Raw genomic sequence first — 26,792 nt, forward strand, 5'->3', positions numbered from 1 at the left:
TTCGTTCTGTGTCCATTTTATTTAAATACATGTTTGTTTTCATGCTACCTAATAAAACATACCGTAACTATTTAATTAAAATAAAACACAAGCAGCATTTTTTAAAGAATATTTATTTTTTGTATTATTAAACTCAAATCCACTGACAAGTATATTTCATTGTTTTCACAGATCCACTTAGTAGTGAGTTGTTGGCGTACTGGTGTCCCTTGGCCTAATACCTTCTTAGTAATCGCTCCACCCTCGCGGTGGCAGTCATGCCTGAGCTCATCAGATCATATAAGGTAGTGATGGCCATACGAGGCTTCATTACCGTTCTTCTAGCAGCAGGATATTATGCTAGCAGCGCTGAGAATTTATTTTTCAAATTAAAAGCCATCATTAAAATACATAAGGCAATACAGTTAGTAATCTAGTCTGTACATTTAATGTTTAATATCCGTTCTAATATTATTCGTGTCCTTTTTTACAGACTAGATTAACTAAATTTGCCTTATACATTTCAACGATGGCTTTTATTGTGATAAAGAAAGCACAATATCCTGCTGCTTAAATAACGCTAATGAAGCCTCGTTTGGCAATCACTAATGTAAGGTACAAAAATGAATTGGGCATACTCAGTAAGATGCTAAATCTACGGTATTGTACATACAGCGTGTATAGATTGGAAGGATAGGCCCGAAACATGGAATGGAAAGCAATGTCCATTCTATACACAAACAATTATATTCTTAAGGTTGCATCCTACTGAATATTCACCAGAAAATGTGAAGTATGAAACCAATGCCAGAAAAATTTGAGCCCTTCCCCAAAACCAAATTTACAACCATTCTAAAAAAGTAGATGTAACAGCACAGCCACTTCAACAATGATAACATGGTCCAGCCCCACAACCCACATTCATAATCTATTACAGTGTTCTTCAGACCAGATTCTGGGCATCTGCAGGGGTCAATGGTTTTGTTTTGGCCCAGTTCTAACATCAAAACCAATCAAGGGTTTCATGACTGATTAGGATGGCATCCGATGTTTTAGCAAGGTGCTTGAGCACAAAACCCTGCTCTCAGCAGTGTATCCCCAGGGACAAGTTTGAGGAATACTGACCTACTTTAACCCATATATTGTACGACTGGGGTAGAAAGGATTTCCCTGCACTGTCTGTGTACACAAACATTCAGAAACATTATGTGCCATGGATTTATGATAATAGCAATAAGAACAAAAACATCTGCCATCCAGATAATGCAAATCACTCAGATACTTAGGAGGATACAACTTTCTGAAAGTTGCAGATAGAACTAAGATCTATAGAGCAGACAATTTTTTATTCAACATAAAAGAATGTCAGTTCTGCCGAACACATTTCTACTTGAGTATCCTGCAATATTTCACTCTCCTGAACAAACCCTAGGTGTTTCACCTGGAACCAATGCATTCTGCATATTTTATGTTAAACTACATATTATTTGAAAAAGGGTCCAAACAACAGGTAAAATATGGGTTACATTCTTCACTGGTACTGCAATAATTTCTTAACCATTAGTGTGTATCTTTGAATGCAAGTCCCAGTTTTCTTACTTGATACAGCCAATCTGCTGACAACCGACAGACAGACAGACATACTGCCAGGCTAGTATATGGCTGATAGTTGCAGTTGACCAAGCTCTGAGGGGTAAACCTAACAAATAATTTGCTTCCTCAATGATGAGAAAATAGTTCTGACTTGACATCATCGACCCTAAGATCTCTGAAAGGCCTTGAGTTCAAATTGCATAGGACAGACAGTAAGAAGCACATTGATACAGATGGTAACAACAAAAGGGGTCAAAATAAAACAGAAATAAAAACTTAAAAGATCCAATTTGTACCCAGACTTTTACTGAATTATGCAAGAGTCTTTTTTCCAATCTGTGACTGATTCGCTGTCTCTGTGCTGGAGACAACAGTGGAACAGGAAGTCTCAGGGGGAAGGTTTGAGGTGTTACACCACTCGCCGCACCTCGAAGAATCTCTTCAGGTAGTAGATCTGTCCTAGTGTCATGGCCACCAGGACCAGGGCTTCGAAGAACGACCATAGAACCACCCTGCTGTTTGTGTTGTCATTGACTGGATGTAAAAAAAAACATAAAACTATGACTTATAAGGTCAAGACTAGCTGTCACACACTGACACGGAAGGACACCCACAACATAAGAATAGGGTTTTTTTACTATAGTACATTATGATCCCATTAGCTTTCATGTGATATTTTAAATTATATCTATAACTCACTGGCTCTGTGTATCCTTTCCCGGACCTCCATGTACTCCTGCTCGTGCTTGACTGCTGTCATGGCTACCGCCAGCTCATTGATCATCTCCTCTAGCTTGTTCTGGTGAGCTGGAACAGAACACACAACCAGTGAATCAGGAATAGCATAGAATCAACAACATGAGACAAAATGACATGTCCATTAGAGTGAACAATAGAGATATATGTCATAAAAAACACAAATTGTCTCTCTCGATTGTCTCAAATCATGCACAGAATATATTCCAGGAACAATGTAGTCTGAACATTCCCTCACATCATTCCCAGGCAACAAGTACTAAGGTAACTGATGTAAGCGGTGATTTGTGAACATTAGATTGCACAGGAAAACTCATTCAACTCAGTTTAAAGGAAACCAAATGCATATAGTCAATCAGTTTGTGGTGAGGCACAAACCCTACCATTCCAACTCTCTCCATCTGGGGGAGGGAAAAACAGACCAAAACAGTCAAGAAGATGGAGCGAAACTGTGACCAATATCACGATATAGAGAGAGAAATAGTATGTAAATACAGAAATAGAAAAGCCATCACCGCCAATATGAATAATTGAGATTAACAATCGCATGTACACAGACTCACACAGAGGAAGCATACCTTCTGTCTCCATGTCCTGTCCCTTAGGGGCCTCTCCAATGTCAATGGTGAACATGACAATCTTGGGTGTCATGGTGGACATCTTGTTGCTGAAGCAGAACTTGTAAGTCCCATCCATATGAGCTGCCACTGAGTACTTCCCACTGGACTCTCGGTCCCCTTTATAGATCTGCTTGCCATCAGGTCCTGTTATCTACACATGACAATGTTAAATACTAAACACCAAATTGCAACCGTTCTCACTCCGTTGAGAAGTAGAATAATGTGCAACAAATGGAAGCTAAAACTTGACATTTTGCCTGCTAGGTACATACACGTATGGGACAGCAGAAGCTCGACCAGTAGCTGTCGAAGAAATAGGTATTACCTGTTTCTCAAGTTCTGTGTTGCTGACACTGACAGCTGTTTGGAATGACAGCTAGTACCGACCAGTACACATGGTACACTTTCTATGTAATACTTGACCAGCTAACTACCTAACAATAACGTAACCAAACATAATAAGGAGTGGGTGAAAGTTACGCTACACAAACTGGTAATTAAAAAATTATCAACCTGCTTGTTTTGATTAGTAATTAGGCTAATTAGCTATATTAGCTTCCGTCAGTTAGGAAGCTAGCTAGCTAGCTACAACTACACTCCAGTAAACCCAAACGCTTTAAAAATCATAGAAGTAATGGTACCTCAACGTCAATATCCAAAAAGCCTCCCTCTGCCACTTCAAACATCAGGCCCATCTTGGTTCCTGAGTTGACACGCTCATGGAAACACTCATCGGCATGAGCATCTATGCTAACGAAGTAGCCGGACGCTGTGGCAGACAAGAACCCAAGGAGAACAACGATCTCTGAAGCCGTGAACATTTTTATATTTTAGCTAGCGTTACGTGGCAGTTGTGGTTTATCCCTCTACTCGTACTTTTAAATATTCCTTAAGACTGTACATGTATCGAAGCAGAAGACTCAGAACAAGTACAAATTGTAGAATCGATTGTCCACTTCCTAGCTAACAGGCTAGATTGAGCGAGACACTGCCACGTAAGGATATAAACGGAAAGAAGCAGGAGTCAAAATTTTGTCAAAACCAAGCGTTTAAAAAATGGATACCAATTGCCCAGAGCGCATGCGTTGAAGGAAATGTATGTTGTGTCGCATGTCTGGTGACGTTTCAACACTCGACTCGCTCTGAAGTCTCCAGGGCCGAGGCCTATGGACTTTTTGTTGCTATTAAAATTTCCACCCAATGTCCATGTTTTTGTGCCCGTTTTGAGCGGGGTCTAGACCATATGAGGTATTTTCGCTGGGGGTAGACAGCAGAAGAAAAGCACAACAGTTGGAAAAGACAGTTATTAGTAATAGTTACTTACGCCAACGCGAGGAAACAAACATTACAAAAGATGACATCTCGGAGGTAAGAACTGATCATGGAAAACAAGCTGATGTCAACGTTCCTACTAGTCAGGTAGCTAGCTGTCTAGCTAAGTAGCCTTTCTGCTAACATTAGCATATATCTGTTAATATTTTCAGTATTGTCCTAGTCACTGCTACATATGATTATCCATTTATTAACTTAACTAGCTGTATTTGACAAGAACATTCCTTGCGGGAGCCACCGTTACAAATGAGCAGTATAATTTAGATACTTCAACTTAGCTAGCTAACTAGCTATACAGATTGTTTATTGGGCAATGGGAGACATCCGTGAAATTGAAGACCACATATCAACTACAAATTAATGCTATGTGTGCACGTAGTTATAGTATACGCCGTTTTCGAATTTTAGAGACATGTTATCAATAATACCTAACGCCAAGGTAACCACTGCTAACCAGTAAATTTAACTAGCTAACAAACGTTACCCTGATGGGGAAGGGAGCTAGCTAGCTGTCAGTTCCAGCTGGCCAGCTGAGTTGTGAAGCCGGTTTAGTGCATCGGATTCAGTTTGGAGGAAAGGCTTGTTATTCACAGAGACGGTAAACAAAATGTTTCCCCATAATTAGGATTTAATGAACATTGTCACATCATCCTCTCTTCATATATCACTGAAATGTAACCTCCCCAAACAATGTATTTTATTTCCACTGATAACACACCATATATTCAGGTCACACATCTGGGCTACCAATGATCTCTGATTTAGGACTCCTTTTTATGTCCCTAGAGCTAAGTCAAGGGCCCTGAACTTAGCCGGGAAGATGACTCACTTGAATTTACAATAGAATTATGATGAAATCTAAATAAAGTCTAGACAGAACAAGGACAGCCACCTTGTGAAAGCTTATCATGTATGTGGTGGTGTCCATTAATCTGTTGTTGTTGGAATTTAATATTTGTATTTATGATTTTTATACACCTAACCAATATGGGTCAATGAAGAATTCGTTTTAAAATGGAAATACACTAAAATGAATTAATGGAAATTAATGCTGTATATTATTATTTTTATATATATTGCCACACATCTTATGTACCAAGAATGTTTACATCCTTCATTAATAAAATAACATATTTTTTTTTACATTCAGTGTAGATGTAGAGCTCTACACTGGCGTTTTACATGACGCACATATATTCCCATAAGCTGCCAAATCCATGCGCATGCAAATACATTTAGGCGCATAGTTCAATTGTTGGGGTACAGTTTTGTCTCTATTGCTGACAATTAACCATAACAATCATGGACAAAAAGAGAGCAAAAAAGATATTATACATACATTAGGGCAGTCCTGATTTGTGAAAGTCTGATTTCACAGTGGGGCACCCTTTTCTTTTGTTCCTACTTATGAATTTTCCCCCCCAAGATTATGTGACAAGGGTTTGCTAACACATGGGAGAATGTAAGCCTATGGGACTTATGCAGTAACACATTAAACTGTAACTAAACATTTTCGGGTTGACCAGGACCTGTGTGTGATTGTGTGTTTGAGATAAATGGATTAAACAACAAGAAATGTTGTTGAAAAATAGTATTTCTGTAGCTTTCTGCCTTTTTGATATACGCTACGTCTGATAGCAATCTGTAAAACTAATTGAGACTCCACAACATTTTTATATTACTTTTATACCAAAATTGGTGAAATGCAAGGGTGCCTTATTTCAAATTCGAAGGAATCTTTTTTTGCATGCCACTAAGGACCACCCTAACATTTGCTGGGGTCTCCAACAGGTATGAGAGCTACTTTTAAAGATTGAATGTTGTGAGACTTTCTGCTTTCAATTAAGTACTCCTAATCAAGTTTTCCTTGGGTCTTTACTAGATAAAGTACTGCAATACATTTTCTTGCATAAGTGTATAGGTATATCCATTACTCTAAAGGAGGCCCTACAAATTGTTTTCCATTTTCCCAAATTATATATTTTTTCTTAGATTTTTTTCTGGTAAAGGGTTCTTTTTAGGGTTCTTGTCTACAAATATTACAAATGGCTGTCCATTTCAGTGATTGATTTACATCAGATAAAAATAAATGTAGGTCTGGAAAATTATATTTGTTCATTGTAATCATCCTTTAGTGAATCTGGAATTTTCTAGCAGAAGAGGAATGTTTGGTGTTTGATAAATTGAGTCTACTCCTGCTCCTGCTCTTTTAAGCAGATAACAAATGGATCCAAATTAAGTTTGAACTCTGTTTATGTTTGCGATGTAGGCTGTACAGTTGATGCACCGAGGTAACATTTATGAATTGTGTACAGGCAAGCCTGTATTTATGTATAGTGTTTCAAAATGATTGTTTTCTTAACTCAATGAAATTATGTAATATAACAAACAATTTGTTACACCATTTGACTCTGGTATTGTTACACCAAATGTATTCTATGAGTTTTCACAATTCCATGGGTGAAGTTACAAAATTGTTTAAAAAATGTTGTATCCTTTTTTAATCAAAAGACTAATATCAAGATTTGTATTTGTTTCAGCCAAAATTATTTGCCATCTCTACGTTTTAGGAAACGCATACTTTAGATATTTTTAGATTTCTCTCCATCACGAGGAGGTAGACCTACCAATTAGTATTTTTACAGATATACTTTTTTAAGATTAATTAAGCAATTATTATGTGTACTTTTGTTTAACCAAATGTGTAATAGGAATTGCAGTTGAAAAGGCCACAATGTGATATCAGAGTACTGTAGCAGTAGATCACAGTATAATACAACAGAGTGCCTTAGAGAAAAGTAGAGTACTGTGGTATGCCATTTCATATAAAGACATTCAGCCAATCAATTGTTTTAACCCCCTGTATTATAGTGTGGCCAAATACACTGTACTGTACTGAAGTAAAGTTGAACTTTTCTTTCCTAAACTCTTCTGAACTACACTCTAGTGTACTCAACTATACTTTAAACTGCTGTATAACTGAACAATAATGAATGTTTATTTACTGTACTGAACAATAATACATTTTTCTTTACTGTACTGAACTCAAAGTTAGAAAGCTTAGATCTTTGGATCTGTTTGATTGGTACTGATTTGGTCCAATCTGGACCAAGCATCTTTAAAGTGCTACGGTCAGTCTCAGTGTCTGTGATGCCTCGGGTGTATGTGTGCGGTGGGCTCTATTGCTATCTGTGCTCATAGTAAACCACAGACTTGTTTTTCACCAAATAACTCAAACTGTTTGAGTTTAGAGGCATTCGCTTGTTCAGCGTTGTACCATCTTACATGTTGATGATAAAAATGTGTAAATCTCTGGGTTTTTACATTGGTGTATATTAGCTTTTTAATTTTTGGTTGTGCTTAATGCTTCTGTAAATTGTGAGTGAGATGTCATGTAGAATTAATAAATGTTTAGGATTTTTCTATTGTAAATTGCTAGTTTACCTGTGATGATGTTGTGTTTAGGTGGTTCCACCCCAACATCACAGGGGTGGAGGCTGAGAACTTGCTTCTGACCCGAGGGGTAGATGGGAGCTTCCTGGCCCGACCAAGCAAAAGCAATCCCGGAGACTTTACCCTGTCTGTTAGGTAAGTTACTGTAGCATCCCAAGACAGTAGAGGCACTTTTGCCTGGGTTGACACTATCTAATCGCGTCACATCTAAAAAGAAATATGGAGCTTCGCTACGTCTGTTACGCCTCCAACATACAAGTAAACATTAGCATTCCATTCCAACTATATTCAATTGAAGGCTTATGCCAGCTGAGTCTTACCTTCACCATCACCTGGGTACCCAACTCTTTCAGTTTATGATGGGGGTGTTTCCTTGCCTCTCATTCCTTGGTTCCCTTGGACAGGCGTAACGGGGCGGTGACCCACATTAAGATCCAGAACACGGGGGACTACTATGACCTGTACGGTGGGGAGAAATTTGCCACCCTGGCTGAGCTGGTTCAGTACTACATGGAGCACCACGGCCAACTCAAGGAGAAGAACGGAGACGTCATCGAGCTCAAGTACCCCCTTAACTGCGCTGACCCAACCTCTGAGAGGTGAGCTTTCGTGGGTTGCGACCTTGTCTCTCTTCCACTTTGCACATTTTAGACGCTAGCCTGAGTGTCAGTTAGTCTCTGCATCAGCCGCCAATGAACGTATCTGATGCTGATGTGTCTCCGGGGTGTCTCCCCAGGTGGTTCCATGGTCACCTGTCAGGCCGGGAAGCTGAGAAGCTGCTGACAGAGAAGGGGAAAAACGGTAGCTTCCTGGTCCGAGAGAGCCAGAGCCACCCCGGAGACTTTGTTCTGTCGGTCCGCACCGGCGACGACAAGACGGACAGCAGCGACAGCAAGCCCAAGGTCACACACGTCATGATCCGCTGCCAGGTGTAATATCATTCACTCTTTTTGTCCTTTTCTCAATCTGTCCATCCTCCCCTCAAGCTGAGCTGCTTCCTTGGACCGTTGCAAATGTCTACGGTATTGAGTGTCACTGTTTGTTACATAATGAAAGCCCTCGTGGCAGTGAACAGACGTTGTGATAAGTGGCCCGGATAAGGTTGGTGGCACTGACATTAACACAGATAAGGGATGTCACTGGCTTTGAGTTTACTGAAAGAAGAGCGCAAAGGAGCTGTAACGTGTCTGTCAAAATGGCGCGTGAGCCGGCAGATACCAAACCGCGCTGTGTTCATTATAGTCAAAGAACCTCTCTGGTGTCTGTGGCCGAAGCAACGGTGTGACCTTCGCCTCGTTGGACGTCAGACTCTGATGAACTCGCATTCCTGCCTGTAAACTGTGTTGGTGTTGTCGGTCTTCCTCAGCATGACCTGAAGTACGACGTAGGCGGAGGAGAGAAGTTTGACTCCCTGACGGACCTGGTGGAGCACTACAAAAAGAACCCCATGGTGGAGACCCTCGGCACGGTGCTGCAGCTCAAACAGGTAGCTGGCGTCTGTGTTGGTTCAGCCACGTTCCCACCAAGACTGTGTCTGTATGTGTAAACACGTTTGTTGTCTTCCTCCAGCCCCTGAACACTACTCGTATCAACGCAGCGGAGATTGAGAGTAGAGTAAGAGAACTCAGTAAACTGGCCGAGGCCACGGACAAGGTCAAGCAAGGCTTCTGGGAGGAGTTTGAGGTAAGACACGCGTCATTGGGTTTCTGAACAAAGTATTGAATATGGCTATCATGTCAGAAGCATGTTGTTGTTCTTCATCATCTGCACATATCCTCTGTCAGTTTCCTGAAAACATAGCCACATTCCACATCTGACTTATCCAGAGCGGGAGGTAGGCCAGTAGTTAGAGCATTATAACAGTAACTGAAAATATGGCTGCTTCTAATTGCCTAGCAGAGAAGGGGAAAGGTTCATGTCTCATATCTTGTCCTTGAGCAAGGCACCTAAGATTAGTTATTTAAGTCACTCTGTGTTTTCTAAATGAGTCAAATGTAAAATATTCATTTTTTAACAACATCCATCTTCCCCCAGACTCTGCAGCAACAGGAGTGTAAGCTGCTCTACAGCCGCAAAGAGGGACAGAGAGCTGAGAACAAGAACAAGAACCGATACAAAAACATCCTGCCCTGTAAGAACACACAATCGCCCTTCCCTATCATATATCGCCAGTACCTTTTTTCTGTTGTTGCAGAATGTCTGATTAAATCCTGGCACCCTGATCCTCCTCCCTCTCACCCTCCTCCCTCTCACCCTCTCACCCTCCTCCCTCTCACCCTCCTGCCTCTCACCCTCCTGCCTCTCACCCTCCTGCCTCTCACCCTCCTCCCTCTCACCCTCCTCCCTCTCACCCTCTCACCCTCCTCCCTCTCACCCCCCTCCCTCTCACCCTCCTCCCTCTCTCCCAACTCTTCTCTAGTTGACCACACCCGCGTGGTGTTGAACGATGGGGACGGATCGGAGGCTGGTTCTGACTATATCAATGCCAATCTCATCATGGTAGTAACTGACATTATGGTAAACTCACTTCATCCTCAGGACACCCACACACCTGCCTGACGTTATCATAGTACATGACCTTGTGGTGAACTCTATACACACACACACACACACACACACACACTCGGCTATATTTAAAAGGCAGCCCATATTTCCTGTAGGTGTCAGCTTAAAAAAAATAATGGATGTGAAGGCTATCTCACGGTGCCAGTTTGTACGGCACCTTGTCTTATTTGTTTGGGCTGTGGATGGGACCACTGAAGTCTGCTTCCCTCCGTCACCATATCCTCCTACGCACCACCTTCCCTTCAGCTCTTCTGTGTCGTATCTCTTTCCAGCCGGAGTTGGAGTCCAAGTGTAACAGCACCAAGCTGAAGAAGTCATACATCGCCACACAGGGCTGTCTACAGAACACCATCAGCGACTTCTGGAGGATGGTCTTCCAGGAGAACTCCCGGGTCATCGTCATGACTACCAAGGAGGTGGAGAGGGGAAAGGTAACCCGGCTGTGTTTACGTCCACTGAAACCTAGGAGAGGTACTCCTTCGGTTTATCAATGCGGATTTCTGTTGTTGTTCTGGAGCAGAAGGACTTTGGTCTGTTTTCTGTGACTGTGTTTTTATTCAGAATTTATGGAACTACACCTCTGTGTGTCCCCCGACAGAGTAAGTGTGTGAAGTACTGGCCTGACATGTCCGCTCTCAAGGAATACGGAGCCATGCGTGTCCGCAACGTCAAAGAGACGTCCGCTCACGACTACATCCTACGGGAACTGAAACTGTCCAAGGTCGGACAGGTATGAGGAGGGGACTTTCTTTCGTGGTAGTGGGTCTTAACGGGCAGGTCTGTGTGGGCATGTTAACCATTTGGATGCGTTTCAGGGTAACACAGAGAGGACAGTGTGGCAGTACCATTTCAGAGCGTGGCCGGACCATGGCGTCCCTACAGACCCTGGCGGTGTCCTGGACTTCCTGGAAGAGGTCAACATCAAACAAGAGAGCATTCTAGAGGCTGGACCCATAGTGGTACACTGCAGGTACACGCATGCCCGCATCACACACACACGCAAGTACAGGTATTTGTTTTGTTTGTAACTAATTTGGTCTCTCTCCAGCGCTGGCATTGGGCGGACAGGAACGTTCATAGTGATAGACATCCTCATTGATGTCATCAGGGAGAAAGGTGAGGGCTTGTACGTCTCGAGCCTGTGAGACCTCTCCATAAAGAACGCCTATGCTTGGTTTGGACCCCGGAGGATGTCTTTCTGCTGTATAACCGGTTCATTGTCTTTAGGAGTGGACTGTGATATCGACGTCCCCAAGACCATTCAGATGGTCCGATCCCAGCGGTCTGGGATGGTGCAGACAGAGGCCCAGTACAGGTTCATCTACATGGCTGTCCAGCACTACATAGAGACATTGCAGAGACGTATAGAGGAAGAGCAGGTGCGTGCCTGTGCCGTGTCCGGGCGGGTGTTATGTCTGGTTTTTGTGTGTTGTGTTTGTTTGTCAATAAGACCTGTCATGATCTAACCTCCTCCCCTCTGCCTGTCTTTAACAGAAGAGTAAGATAAAGGGGAGGGAGTATACCAACATTAAGTACTCTCTGTCTGATCTAACTGGTGGAGACCAGCTGCAGAGCCCTCTACCTCCCTGCACTCCCATACCCACCCCCACCTGCACAGAGTGAGTACCCCGGGCACCTGAGGCATTAGCCAGTGCATCTGTAAAATGCCTTGACTGGTGTGTGTGTGTGTGTGTGTGTGTGTGTGTGTGTGTGTGTGTGTGTGTGTGTGTGTGTGTGTGTGTGTGTGTGTGTGTGTGTGTGTGTGTGTGTGTGTGTGTGTGTGTGTGTGTGTGTGTGTGTGTGTGTGTGTGTGTGTGTGTGTGTGTGTGTGTGTGTGTGTGTGTGTGTGTGTGTGTGTGTGTGTGTGTGTGTGTGTGTGTGTGTGTGTGTGTGTGTGTGTGTGTGTGTGTGTGTAGGATGAGAGACGACAGCTCCAGAGTGTATGAGAACGTGGGTCTGATGCAACAGCAGAAGAGCTACAGATGAGATCCACTCATGCGCCCCCTCCACGCCGCTCCAGTCCGAGGTCACTACCGGAACTGTCTCTCACCCTGTGCTTTGGTTGCATCTCTCTTACTGCTTATTTGAATATTTGTTTTTGATTAATGGCGGTTATTTTGCTCTTCATAGGATTCTACGTTGTTTGTAAAACTGACACATTGTCTGCTCTTAATAAGGATGGATGTTGTTTGAATTAATGACTCATCTTTTGCTCTTCATAGGAATCTACTTCTTTTTTTTTTTTTGCCCACCTGCACCTGAACGCCTAAGACCTGATCACCATTACTACATGGAAAAGAAGAAAAACAAATCAAATAAGGAAAAATAAAATGTTGGAGAGAGTTCTATGGGAGAACCAAGACTAATGGAGGGTTTTTTGTTCTATTCCTCTTTCTCTCCTCCTCCCCTGATCTCTCTCCAGGAACAGTTACCCTAGACTCCTTCTAAACCACTGTGATCATCTGGAGAGCCCTAACAAGCTTAATGACAGAACTTAATATCAAGCTTAAAACCCTAAACTAAACCTCAGCCTGAGTTTTGACCAGACCCAGGCTGAGACTAGCAGCACTATGCTCCCTGCTCAGCAGAGGGAGAACAACCTAGCTAACCAGTTGTTTGTCTTTGTTCCACTTCTTTTTTTGCCATAAATCCTTCTCTCTTATTTCTTATTAACCAAAGTAAAGAAACGTGTAGATAGTTTGTTTATGGAAAAGTACTAAGATGAGTTAGCCCTTCTCTGAGTTGAGAAAGATGGCATGTGCCAAAAAACAAAATGGTTTCACTCAACATCTCAGCCAATCAGTGCTTTCCTCTGCCTGGTTAAACCATCTTTTCACAGGAAGATGGGGGGAACCTGTTTGCAGAGAAAAAAAAAAGGGATATTTCCAGGTCTAATGTGGAGTATCATGTTTTGTATGATGTATTCTGTTACTGAAGGAAGATTTTTGGGTATTGTAGTGAAGAGTTTTTTTGTTGTTGTTGTTTGTTTTTATCCTCACCTTTGCAAAATGGTCTCAAGAATTACTATTCAGGAAGTTGGGGGGTTTATTTGTTTTGCCTTTTTAAATACATGTTTCTTTTATGTATTTGTTCCAATTTTTCTTTTGTTTTTTTTTGCCTCACTATGTGATAGTCCGACTCCCATGGTTACCATTCCCAGATTCATACCCGATGTCCTTAACGTTCCAACAGTAACGTAACGGCTACAGCCCAAGCCTTGTACCCTGGGTGGAGATGGCGGTTGGAACTCTGTTACCCAGGGTGCCTTGTGGTCCCACTAAGCACTAAAGTGGGGTCCGAGGGTTGTTGATCAGTCAATCGTTTCTGATGGGTAGTTGGGGTAGCTTCATCCAATACTGTCTATAAGTACAGTTATGTTGACAACTGTAATAAGAGTTGTCTACAGCACAGGCCGTAGCGGATGATGCTAGAGCTTGCCTCACAGGTTTCACTGTGTTAAAGTTGCCGGTACTATGGAAACTGTCAGAGTTTCTGGGGTAACTTGTGATTTATGACAGTCCACCTAGCAACAGGCTTCTCAACTGAAGCAAGTCTGGCAAACAAAAACGTTTTTCACTTTTTTTAACATCGTATTGAAATGTTTTTTTTTATTTTTTATGAATGCCTATTGTGTACTTTTCAAGCACCACATGAACTTAATTTTGTCTTTTGAGAAGCTACCGCACATTTCTGATCTCTGGCAATTTTAGTATTCATTGTCGTGGTTGTCATGCAAACTACAGGCCCACTGTTGACTTGCTGGATTTGACTTGATATGTTAAAAGGAGTGCCCAGCCGTAAAGGTCACACACACACACACACACACACGCACACGTCAGGTGCAATGCCTTTGTTCGCAATTTATTTCCTGGATGGACATGTAGTTTTCAGTGTCCCAGTGTTTTTGTAAGGAGCATCACACTAAACCATATTACTTTCTCCACCTGTTCTCCCTTATGGAAGTGCTTATTGTCAATTACAGTATTTGGGAAAGGATTGTTCCCAGGTGTATACATTTTAATTGAATATATGATGTTTTGTATGTACTTTATCATGGCAATAATGTATCTACCCACTTCATTTCAAATGTGTAGCATAACGTTAGCTTTTTTGCCAACACCCTTCTACACACTTAGCTACTCTTTACAAGTCTTTGTTTGGCATTGCACCTTGTTTCCTATGTATTGCAGGGCACTGTTTCTGTGCAGAGACTTGAGGCTAACAGTATTGGCCTGTAAGGGGGATAGGATGCCAGTTCTAATCATCTCTTTGGTTAATGCACAGAGGGTTCAGAGGTTGTTCGGAGGTCGTCCCCTTCATCTGTATGTCCAGATGATGCTTTCTCTCTCCCTCCTTTTCCCCAATGTGAGCAACTTTATTAATTCTCTCTTTTGGATTTAAAGTATTAAATTGGTCTGTGTAAGTTTCCTGTCCTAGCAACAAGGGAGGTCATTGCTATTCTCTGGGGCTCCAGGTACAAGTTACCCTAAAAAGCACTGATCTAGGATCAGCTTTGCCGCTCCATGACCTGACTGTAACCATTTGAGAGAAACTTTTTAAAACTGACTTCAGATTAGTGTGGAAGGGCAATTTCATCCTTTTCTGGGTTGTGAGTGTATCAGAGCAGTTGTTGTTTGTTTCTCTGCCGGCTGGAGACCCTCCACTGACTGAGTTAAGGGTCCATAGGATCCAATATATTGTGTGTAGTGTGTCAGGTCATTGTACTGTACAGTGAGGCGTGCGTGCGTGTGTGTTGAACACTAGCCTGTGGTGTGCTTACGGTGTGTTATGTGTCATGGTCTGTTAAGATGTGTGTATTGATTGAAAGGAAGCAAGGATGTGTGTGTGTGTGTGCGCGTGCATGCGTGTGCGTGCATCCAGAGAATACTGCTGTTTCAGCTACCTGCTCTTTGATGCCTGGTCTTCTCTTAATTCTGTTGTTGTTTTCCTCCAATCATGGTGAAACGGCTTCTTATCTTGTTTCCTATGTCTGTCACGTAAAGCATAAACATGCTTCAATGTGCCTCCCTATTCATATGCATTATGTGGTTTGTTGAAAAACTCTTCACTCTCACCTTCATACTTAAGTACAACCGGTAAACACTTTAATGTGAACTCTGTCAACCTGACGGCATACAAAAAGGAAAAATGTTGAACTCAATGCAAACAAACTATATTTTTTAACTTGTATATTGTACATGAATATCTTGTAGAGGAGAATGTACTTACTAAACATATCTAATTGCCAATAAGATATACTGTCTGTGTAATCCATTAGCTCCTTACTCCGTGTCATGGAGTTAGAGCTTCTCATAAAGCTTAAGAGGTTTATCGTATTGTATTTCAATGCAGGTAACCATGGTAACTGCCCTGATCACAATAATAAACGGCAAGCTCGTGCCTCACACCCTCGCCTTCCTGTCGTTTTTGCCACTCCGGTGGGTTGAATGACGTCACCTGATACTGATAAGCAGTGAGTTAGACAGCGATTAAAAAGTTTAAGCCGGTTTAAGACCCCAAGCTTTACTGAGCATTTACCAGGTTGGCACTAGGTCGTCAAGTGTTCGTACAGAATCACTCAGACAGGTTGACGAAGACCCCTGGTCAGCAGCTACGTAATGTAAACACCAAGTCTGATCGGGTTGCATTAACGAAAGAAGCAGCACCTTGACGCTAAAGCCTGTTGACGTGATAAAGAAGCGTTTTTCGCTGATTCTTCTCATAGCTGCTGAGTATACTTAATAGCTCTTCAGCCGTGGAAGTCTGCCAGCACTGTTGAGCAGCTGTTATGGTGGGATCTGACTTGTTCTCATGTGCGCCTGCCTGTGTATGCCTCCGATCGTGTGCGAAAATCCGTTTTTAAGGTCTCCACAATAAATGGTTAAGCGATTTAATTTCGACCTTAAATATGTTCCAGCTAACCTACTCCCACTCTGTAGGTAAAATTAAGGTTGGCTTTGACGTTCTAGGTATATTAACATTAGCTACCCTAATTTATTTTTCCAGGTGATTACGGGGTGAAATGGAATGGGAATAATTTCTTGGCTCCGAGGCTGGCCCGATATTCTTTGAAGCTCTGGGCCAGATTCAGCGGCCTCACTGTTGGAGAGATGAAGTAGACTACGTTTTAAAAAAGATATGTTTGTCTTCACTGCCAACTGTTAATTAACTCTATCACGAAGGTGGAATAACCATTCTAAAAGAGACAACGGCCTTCTTTCTGTATGACTCATTCCTCAGCCTATTAGACAGTGATTGACGGGGTTCCAGGGGATGGAAAGAATATATATCTTGAGACCAGGCTCAGCATGCCTTATGATGGCCACTAGCCAGGAGATCCTGCCATCATCGCCTCGCCGGGGGTATCCCATACGCCACTACCAGATCCAATTTGTACAAGAAGTAAACATGGGCGACCGCACACACACACTGCTCTTAACATCCATAATTGTACATTCATCCTTCAGCTATCATTAACTTTCATCTCTCCCTCACTTCTCCCCTCCCTCTCTGTTATTCTTTCTATCATCTCTCTGTCCCGCTTGTCTTTTCCTCTCTCACACTCCCTTAGCGGGCAATTTGTGAAGGCTGGGTTTGTCTGCTGATACATCTCGTAATAATGAATAGCATCTGACAACATAGCCACCAGCTCTATCAATCACTTAAGTGCAGATGAATGAGAGGAGGCGAGAAGAGACCCTTAGAAACCAGCCAAAGGTGTGGTGCAAACCTAATAAGCCTAGTTTGTTACTCTGTTACAGTGTCAGGAACGGACATCCTTTTCTCCAGATAGAAATGGGAATGCTGAGGGAATCTACAGGAACCTGAGGTTTGGTCAAATTAATACTGTGTTTGTGTAACTGACGTTACATTATTACTTTCTACTGTTGTTAGTTACAGTAGGAACGTGCCAAGACAGGCGTAAACCACTAATAAGTAGAGTTTTATAAGCACGCAATGAGAGACTGGGAGATTAGAAACACTAACTATGCAGCGATTACACATCATGTGGCATTGCCATGATCATCCTCCCCGCGGTTAAAGAATGAAACACAAATAAAATGTCCTGTAGCGACTAAATGTATGAAATTAATAATGTGTGTCGCCCTGGGTCACACGTCCGTTAAATGACTAACGTGTAAACTGTACATCATTGTGAGATGTCTGTTTTTATATGACAGCTATTCCATAGGAAATCCGCTTGGTTTACGTTCATATGTTTTTTTCATAACAAATTGCAGGTTATCCACATCTAAAGCTTCATTCTGTCTCTGGTGTGTCCCGTATCTCATTCCCAGGCTGTCACAGTTTTACTGAATAAGCAGACTGTAAATTGAGTAATCCATTACATAGGCTTGTGTGTGTGCATGCGTGTGTCTCTGGAAGGCATGGGTATATTGTGTGCTTGCGTTTTCAGTAGGATTTTGAAGGTCGCACGGTTTAATTCCAGTAGCCAGCAAAAATATGCATTAATTAAGAAGACAATGTTCTGCGGACCGATTAAGATCGGTGTAGACCGGTTGGGCCAGCTCAGTGTTTTAACCACACTGATTGACCATGACCAACCACAAGAGGGCCGCAGAGAGATCCCACCCAAACACACACGCAGAAGCACACACATTTTACTTTCACTATCCTTGTAGGGACCCAAAATATTATTTCCATTCAAAACCCTAACTCCCCTGTAGTTTTCATGGGGCACCGAAACGCCCCTGTAGTTTTCACTCTGCACCTAACTCAAAATCCTATATGGCCCAAAATTAGGCTTCCTTTTTCACGAGGACTGGGGAAATGTCCATACGAGATTAAATATTTCTCTTTCTACCTTCCTTGCAGGAATTTTTGTAACATTTTATTTGATTCCACAAATGAAATCAGCTGTTAACTAAGAATGAAACGGCATGTTGTCATGTTTGTCAACCCTGAAGGACACGAAGAGCACATTTATGGGCTCAAATGACTGCCAAATGTCTTTTGGGTAAATAAAGCGATTTGCACACCTGTAAATCACAATCCACACGACGGTTTTGCTTTTTGTAGTTGTATTTAAAGATCTGTGAATGCGTGATTAAAGACTGGCAAGAGCTAGCAATTTGCATCTGTACAAATGAAGTATTCAAAATATATTTACATACACGACTTTAGAATTACACACACAACTCCTTTACGCAGACAAATCACCAAATACAAAGACAACTCGATTTACAGATACAACCCCTTTCACTTGTTCATTTCTGATAGGGGTCAAAGCAAATTACTGCCATAAAGATTTGCAAAAGCGTTAGATTTGCATACTTGTATTTCCTGAGGTGTGAAAATGTTATAAATAATCTGTCCTTGTGAAATATTTTTAGCAAATCGCTGTCTACGGATGATACAAAACAGTTTCTACGGGTTTGCAAATCTTCTGTGGCGTAAATGTAGTTCCAAATGTCAGCTGACTACAAGTGACAAATGGGAATTTAGTGGAGGGGTACACGTTTAGCTAATAGCTAGACTTCCATGCAGCTATCGTGGAGGACGTCCTGGCTTGCAAATCCAACTAATTCAGGTAAGACCTTTAGGTAAAGCTGCTTTGTAAAATCAAAGTAATTACTGTCGTATTCTATGCATGTTAGCTATCTAGATATGTGTTTCATGTTAACCTAATGAACATGACAGGACTTTGTGTGGCAAAATGTTAGATACTTTAGCTAGCTATAGTCCTAATGTAGTTACTTGTGTGTGTTAGCATATTGTTTTTGCTAAATAACAGCACAGTAACCTCATGTTAGCTAAATTAGTATCATGCCTAACCAGTAGTAATAATAAATGCTACCAGTAACGTGTGTCTTGTTAGTTAATACCCATGTGCAACCCTAGCTACCAATTAATAATGTATTTATTAAATTCAGTCCATACAGTAGTTGTAGTACTGATATAGCCTAAATTGACTAATTTGCCATGATTCTTGGTTAGCCAATTGCTTGAATACAGATACATTAGATTACTGTTTTCTATGTACACCACTAGGAGATAAATGGACCAGGATAAGAAGCATGAAGAACAGGTGCCCACTAACTGTTGATCATTCTGTAGCTTGTCAACAGCTACCTATCGAGGTGTGACACACAAAAATGTCCATAAAAGCAGGTAGCCTAACCACCAACCCTTCTATATAAGGTATAGAGGCTGTGTAAGCTTGGTTTACACAAAATGTATGTACTGCTTTTGTTATAATTGTTGCTTTGGGAGAGATCAGGATGTCAGGCCAGACTTCAATTTCTCTTACTACAGGTGAGTTTGTAAGGCAAAAAGGTGCATTGTTTTGAAATCTTTTTTACCTATAACTGTAGAATATTTGATTACGTGAATATTAGTGAGAATGACAAGCATGGCAATCGGAGGAAGTTGTATGTCTATTGAGGTTTGGTGCATCCCTGGGATGGGAGACTACATGTTGCTATTATTTAAGTATTTTGCACACCGTGCTCTGATTTGGATCAGATGTTAAATGGGTGGCCAGACTGTTTGTGGTCACCATAGGTCCCATGGCACTTATTGTAAGAGAAGGGGTGTTTACCTGTGTGATGGCAACATTTCATTTCATAACACCATGACTACCTAACCATACCCAGCTTCCAAATGGCTAATTTTCACTCCTTCTCCTGTAACTATTTGTAAGGTTGATGCTCTAAATCTCAGGTAACGTACCTAGTAAAATAATAACATCTCACCTACTTATCCAAACATCTTGAATTCATCTGTCTTAATTGCTCTATTTCTCTGAACTGTTTCTGTCCACCCCATCAGTCACTATGACTCTTATCTCTTGTTTTTTCAGAGCTCTGACATTGCAGACTACCAAAGGACAGACAAGGCCCATTGCAACGATTCTGGGACTGATGTTAACAAAACAAGATCTCTGCTCACATCACCCTGTAATTGGGGGGAACTGGAGAGTAGGTTGGTTTTTAGAGTTTTTTGCTAGTTAAAATTCCCCAGGTAACATATAATCTTAAATACTACTGTAAGTTGCTCTGTAAAATAGTGTCTGATAAATTACTCAAATATATTAATGTGTACAGACTGACAGTGGGTGGGACAATGAATGCCAAATAAATGTATTTTCTGCTTAAATAAACTGGGTAATAACCAGATGAACAATTAATAACCAGACAAACTACAGTATTTATTTCAGTTTTGTTGTCCCTCACCTGTCATAGTTTGCCATTCTTCATCTCAACCTCTTTCCAGGTTAACTGCCTGGAGCCCTACACTCTGTCCCCAATTCTGGCCATCAGTGTTCTAATCACGTTGTTCCACCATGGGCCCTGACTGCTGAGAACACTTCTGGGCTAAACATCAAAGACATTTCCCACTTATCCTTCTACTAATACCAAACATGCATCTGTGTATTCAAATATTCCATAATATTACTTGGATACTACATACCAAATAGTCTCCAATAGTCCCCCCCCCCCCACCCACCCCAGTCCTTTGTTTTTATGCTTTACAGTAATAAATCCTCTTGGTCTGATATGTATTGAACACTGAGACAAACTTTCAGCAAGGATATTTACAGATGACAAAGAAGAGCCTCTATTAATAATACACACTGAAACTACAGCAAAATCAGTGTTCAATTTGAAATGAGTGCTGACAACCTTAAAAGCAGCAGATGAATACAACCTACCAGCTATTGATGTGTTGGACAGCCTGCCAGAATTTCTGATGAAACTGAGGACCAGCCTGACCCTGAACCAGGAAAATGCTTTATGTTCTAGTCCAGTTTGTTTATATGTCAATCAAATGAATGCCTGGACCTGTACACCACACAGTCATTTTGAGGTAATGGTTTTTCCTTAGAATCCAACATCCGTAACATTGTTAGACTGTGGCAGAACAATTAAAATCCCCAATTCGAATCCTGCCTCAGTCTGAAATAAAATATATTCAACACTAGTACTTAGTGTGAATTGTCTTATTCATATTAGTGATGAAATTAAGAGCTTAATGTTGTTTACACGATCACCTCAGTAGTGTATACATATAAACTATGTTAATGTTGATTTATAAGATCTGGTACAGGGCTAACGACACCACTGGTAATGACTGAGTGGATATGTTAAAACTGTATCCAACCACAGGATAGCATACATCCAGACTGGAGAAACAGTTCTTGTTCCATAAAGAGGATAACAAATGCCAAGATTAGCTATTATGGAAGCCAGTGAAGATTGGTGTCAAACCAATGGGTTGTTTTTCAGATTGTTTGAGATTGGTTGGAACTATAGAGGCACAGGAAGCAGTAAACTGACTCAGGAGAACATGCCCTGAAAGTGGTCTGGTCCTCCATTCCCTCAAGTTATATAGCATGTTTCTCTCTGCACCTTCATGTGTCTAGGACTAAAAGAAAGTCAGCAAGAAATAAAATGTTCAGTCTTAACAGAAGTCAGTGTAGCTACTATAAGAGATAATATAATGTAGATTTACTGGCCAAAGAAAGAAATCAACAATCACAAATGTGCAGTTAAAAATGTCTAGTCATTGAATTGTAAATTGGTTAGGTCAGGGCTTTAACAAACATTTTCCTCAAGCAGCTAGTTGTCAAACATCTTCCAATCACCTCTCCCTCCCTGAATGTTTACATACTTAAGGGTATACCAAGAACTTTCAGCTGGGGAATTTGAAACGGCAATATTTCAGTTACCAGCCCAACACTAAATGAAAGGCTACTGCTCAGTTACCCTACATGACTGGATGATTTGAGAAGAGATCTCGCTTCACAGGTAGATGTATCCGTAGTTTCCACCACCCCACAGATATGAACTCCTTTTAGACCCAGTACCTGTAGTCTGCAGCATCAGAGCTCTGAATAAACAGACATATAGTCACTGATAGGATGGACAGGAACAGTACAGTTATTGACTAATTAATACACATGAATAGAAGATTCTCATTTGCCAAGTAGATTGTTGCTGAACCCTGTTATTTTACCTGGTAAGTTGACTGAGAACATTCTCATTCAGAACAATATCCTGGGGGGGGGGGGGGGGGTTACAATGGGAGGAGGGGATGAATGTTCCCATTGGAGACTGGGGATAATTGGGTACCAATGTTTTGAGGCCCATTTTGTATAGTTTGCCATGACATGGTTTAAAACACATACTCATGCTATCAGTGCCACAGGATCTGTAGTGACCAGTCAGGATCCCTGTTTAACATCCCATCCAAAAGACAGCACGATGTTCAGGACACTTAGAGCAACGTCTGGTCTCCAGAACAAGGCCCTACCCTGCTGAGCTCGAGAGGCAAGCGAGCAATGGGATACAGAGAACTTCTATAGACAGTAGGAATGTCATGATACCAGAAATGTTGTAGTCGATACCAATACCAGTGAAATTCCATGATTCTCGATAATCAATTTGATACCACGATAAAAAACTAAAACAAAACAAATCCCATGTACTTCAACATACACTACTTTAATAGAAACATTTGAACATCACAAAAAACAAGTGTCAAGTAGCCTCTGGCTGATACTGTGAAAGGAAAATTTTGATTTCAGTTCAGCTCAATAACTAAGAAAAAAAGCAGAAGCCGGCCACACACACACCAGCAGCACTTACTGCCACCTGTCACGTGTTGGATCCTACGGTACTGTACAAAAACCAGTGCCGTCATGTTTTCAGAATTGTGACATCAACTTGGTACTGAAGTATCAGTTCTTGTGACATCCCTAAAAGACAGAACTTCAGGATACCATTTTTATCATTCTCACAAGTATTCATGTAATCACTACCTGCTCTGCTGGACATTATTGCCTGTCACACCTCCAACAGTGTCCGTAGACCAGCTACAGGACAGTTAGTGGGCACCTGTTCTTCATGCTTCTTATCCTGATCCATCTATCTCCTAGTGGTGTACATAGAAAACAGAATAATCTGTAATGTAGTCAGTATTCAAGCAATTGGCTAACCAAGAATCATGGCAAATTAGTCAATTTAGGCTATATCAGTACTACAACTACTGTATGGACTGAATTTAATAAATACATTATTAATTGGTAGCTAGGGTTGCACATGGGTATTAACTAACAAGACACACGTTACTGGTAGCATTTATTATTACTACCGGTTAGGCATGATACTAATTTAGCTAACATGAGGTTACTGTGCTGTTATTTAGCAAAAACAATATGCTAACAACACACAAGTAGCTACATTAGGACTGTAGCTAGCAACTGTATCTAACATTTTTCCCTCACTCGTGTCCACACAGTCTTGTCAGGTTCCTTTGGTTTACATGAAACAAACATCTAGATAGCTAACATGCATATAATACAACAGTAATGATTTTCACTTTACAAAGCAACTTTACCTGAATCAAATGGATGTGCAACATAGGATGTTCTGAAACTTTGCATGGAAGTCTAGCTATTAGCTAAACGAATACCCCTCCCCAAATTCCCATTGGTCACTTGTAGTCAGCTGACATTTGGCACTAATTTTATGCCACAGTAGATTTGCGAACACGTACAAACTTTCGAATCCGTAGACTGTGATTTATATCCGTAGAACGCGATTTGTATCCATAGACAACGATTTGTATCCGTAGACACTGATTTGTATCCGTATACAGCGATTTGCTAAAAGTACAGATTATTTATTTATTTTCATATTCACACCTCAGGAAATACAATTATGCAAATCTAACGCACTTAAAAATCTTTATGGCAGTAATTTGCTTTGACCCCCCTATCAGAAATGAACGAGATCTCAAGTGAAAGGGGTTGTATCTGTAAATCGAGTTGTCTTTGTATTTGGTGATTTGTCTGCATAAGTTGTATGTGTAATTCTAAAGTCGTGTATGTGTAAATATTTTTTGAATACTTCATTTGTACAGATGCAAATTGTTAGCTCTTGCAAGTCATTGATCGCGCATTCACAGATTTTAAATACAACTACGAAAAGCAAACCCGTCGTATGGATTGTGATTTACAGGTGTGCAAATCGCTTTATTTTACCGACAAGACATTTGGCAGTCATTTGAGCGCATATCTGAAGGGCACGTACAACCAGCCTAACGACACACACATTCTGTAGCAAAGCATTCTTTATTAAGATTGAATGAGCAGCCTCAGCTGGAGGCCAGGAGGGTCAGTTGGAATATTTCCAACCACTCATATTTTAATCTCTATCCTCTATTTTAATTCGAAATTCTAAACCCAGAATAGGGATGTGCGTTCGATTTTGTGGGCCATTGTATTCAGATTGTATGGGACGGAGTGATGCATGTAGCCTTATAGCTCAGAGGGAAATAGAGAATAGGGTTATAAATAGATTACTAGTAAATAGAAAGCAGCGGTCCCATGTGGTATAATGGACAAAACCCCTGGAAACGTTTAGCACAGTAAAATACAACTGATTGGTGGTGGCTGACCATGTGTCAATGAGGTTTACGTGTGATAAGGACTTCGCCGATCCTCCTCATGGTTCACATCATCATCACTCCTCACAGAAGAACCCTTCATTTCCAGTGTGGGAGGGGTTCCCTCCTGTGGGTAGCCTGTCTGTGTGGTGTGGACTTGATGTTCCATTGTTTTCCATTCCCAAGGAGCGCATCTCTCTATTTTCTCTCTCTGCCCTTTCTGCGTTCAGCGCGCGACTGAGCGTGCGGGGGCGGGGTGCAAGACTCGCGGCTTTGAATCAGGAGGTCGGAGTACTCGGTTGCGTGCGAGTGGAAGGGGTGAGTGTAGAGTAGCGTAGTGGAAGGACGGTCTCTATAGAAATGTGACAGTCGCACAGAGCCAATGCTCTTTATTTTATATTCCTCTCTCCACATTTTCTTTCTCAATAGGCCATCACATCTTCAACCTCTCCGTCGGAGCCAAGAACAACAGTGTAAACTCTCCGGTTGAAGAAGTGCCAGGTAAGAAGAGAGCGCATATTGATTGTGCCTGGTTGATTGGGGGGAAAAAGATGACGCTGTCTCAGAAGGACTTGCCTGATTACTTCGCCTAAATAGATCGCAGGAATTTTTCATTCCGTGTGTTGCACTATTAGTGTTATTTTTGGTCAAAGAAAAGGTTGACATTAATTTGATTTAGAAAATGACTTCTATTCAAATTGTATTGATGCCTTTCTTCTTCCCTAATAGAATAAGCAGTGTCACCACTACTACAGAATACAATTTATTACAGTGATATCCAAGAGCTGTAATCCTAATGACAGGAGAGGTTGATGTCTCTGTATCCTCAGCCTCCAGGCTCATGTGGGAATATTGACAGGAAAGCCTTGGACTTGTGTTCTGGGGATACAAAGAGCAGAGCAACGTTCCCAATGGGCAATATGCTAAGCAGATCTTTCCCCGTTTTGACGTCTTTAGGCAATATCTTGCCCCTTCAGTGTTGCCTCAACGTTTCTCTGTGACATTAGCCTGCAACTGAACCTAATGGTGATTGCATTCATCCGGATGGATGGGAATAAGCCGAATGGAAGGGTGTAAAATACTAAATAATGGTTTCCCTATTTAGATACTACCCACTTCTACATATTTCCTACTTTTAGATACTACTTACAGGACTTCATGGCATCTAAACCCAACTGTTGTATTCAGCAATGCATTTTATGTGCTTTTTTGCTTTCCTATTATTATGTATCTGTAGCTTTATTTACACAGGTAAATATAAGTTAATCAAATTTGCTCATTAGAAAACATTCTTATCCATATCTTAATTTGCCAGTCCGTGATTGGGATGTGCGTGCCTTCAGCTGCAAACCGGAACACATAATGACATCCGACAAAGGTCAAGCTACAGAGCCTTGTGAGAGAGTCCGGAGAGAGGAGAGAATTGAGTCAGAATAAAACAATTTCATGCTACAAAGTCTTTAAGTGTGCCAGAGTGAATGTGCCTGTGTGTGTGTGTTTGTGTGTGCACGCTTGTCCAGAGGTCAGTGATAAGGTTCTGATTACCTATACATATAGCTGCAGTTTATTGATCACCTCTTATTTTCCCATGCTCTTCAATCCCCTGTGATAGGTAATATTGATAATCAATCAGGCTTTTTGACTTGGGCTCTGGGTCTGAAAAAGGGCCTGGTGCGTGTATGTGTGTGTGGGGGGGGGGGGGGGTGATTTAGGTGCCAAGACCTTGCTTACATCACTTCTACATCACTCACTCCACTTCCATACTGCTGATGAAGTCAGGGGAAATATTCACTAGTAAGATATTCACTGCTGGTTTTACTCTGTTAGTGGGCAGATCTATCGGAGAAAAGTGCTGGACGGGGCAGATGGTTGTGTAATCGCAAGTGAAATCAAGTAGAGACAATAAACTCCCTGCACTACAATAGAGCAAAGACACGGTGAGTAGTTATCTTCTGGGACCACCTACTAAGACATATAGTTCTAGACAGAAGGTTTTTAAGACATTGTATTGTCACAAACTCTGCCATCTCTGTGTTGTCTTTGCATTTGAACACCTGGCTGCAATAAAGAGTTCCTGTAGCA

The 26,792-nt window shown here is 41.4% G+C and overlaps 3 protein-coding genes and 1 long non-coding RNA gene across 7 annotated transcripts in view; 3 read left to right on the plus strand and 1 right to left on the minus strand.

Moving 5' to 3' along the window:
* Window positions 1-1,183: 1,183 nt before the first annotated feature.
* Window positions 1,184-3,986, minus strand: tmed2 (transmembrane p24 trafficking protein 2). Of its 2 annotated transcripts, XM_020052996.3 has the most exons (5): window positions 3,590-3,986; window positions 2,907-3,099; window positions 2,712-2,729; window positions 2,272-2,379; window positions 1,184-2,106 (listed from the first exon to the last, which is right to left on the minus strand). In XM_020052996.3, the coding sequence occupies exons 1-5, from the start codon at window positions 3,767-3,769 to the stop codon at window positions 1,982-1,984; spliced, it is 624 nt and encodes a 207-aa protein (XP_019908555.1). In that variant the 5' UTR covers window positions 3,770-3,986; the 3' UTR covers window positions 1,184-1,981.
* A 73-nt stretch (window positions 3,987-4,059) lies between these two features.
* Window positions 4,060-15,705, plus strand: ptpn11a (protein tyrosine phosphatase non-receptor type 11a). The gene is made up of 16 exons (XM_013137025.4): window positions 4,060-4,316; window positions 7,746-7,868; window positions 8,138-8,332; window positions 8,470-8,662; window positions 9,100-9,219; window positions 9,303-9,416; window positions 9,768-9,864; window positions 10,153-10,250; window positions 10,571-10,729; window positions 10,897-11,028; window positions 11,114-11,268; window positions 11,347-11,414; window positions 11,526-11,677; window positions 11,793-11,917; window positions 12,215-12,324; window positions 12,521-15,705. The coding sequence occupies exons 1-15, from the start codon at window positions 4,303-4,305 to the stop codon at window positions 12,282-12,284; spliced, it is 1,815 nt and encodes a 604-aa protein (XP_012992479.1). The 5' UTR covers window positions 4,060-4,302; the 3' UTR covers window positions 12,285-12,324; window positions 12,521-15,705.
* A 3,012-nt stretch (window positions 15,706-18,717) lies between these two features.
* Window positions 18,718-20,763, plus strand: LOC105007635. 2 transcript variants are annotated; one of them, XR_827563.5, is made up of 3 exons: window positions 18,718-18,849; window positions 19,311-20,243; window positions 20,535-20,763. It is a non-coding gene; the product is annotated as an uncharacterized LOC105007635 (long non-coding RNA). The 2 variants fall into 2 exon arrangements; XR_827562.5 differs by having other exon boundaries at window positions 19,311-20,239.
* A 4,048-nt stretch (window positions 20,764-24,811) lies between these two features.
* Window positions 24,812-26,792, plus strand: part of rph3aa (rabphilin 3A homolog (mouse), a) — a 29,846-nt gene continuing 27,865 nt past the window's right edge. The window contains exons 1-2 of one of the 2 annotated variants that reach the window (XM_020053154.2): window positions 24,812-25,028; window positions 25,140-25,211. The gene's annotated coding sequence lies outside the window, so the exon portion shown is untranslated. The other variant, XM_013137019.3, reaches the window with a different exon arrangement.

The sequence above is a fragment of the Esox lucius genome, chromosome 14 (genome assembly GCF_011004845.1).
Source record: "Esox lucius isolate fEsoLuc1 chromosome 14, fEsoLuc1.pri, whole genome shotgun sequence".
In the NCBI taxonomy this organism is placed as follows: Eukaryota; Metazoa; Chordata; class Actinopteri; order Esociformes; family Esocidae; genus Esox; species Esox lucius.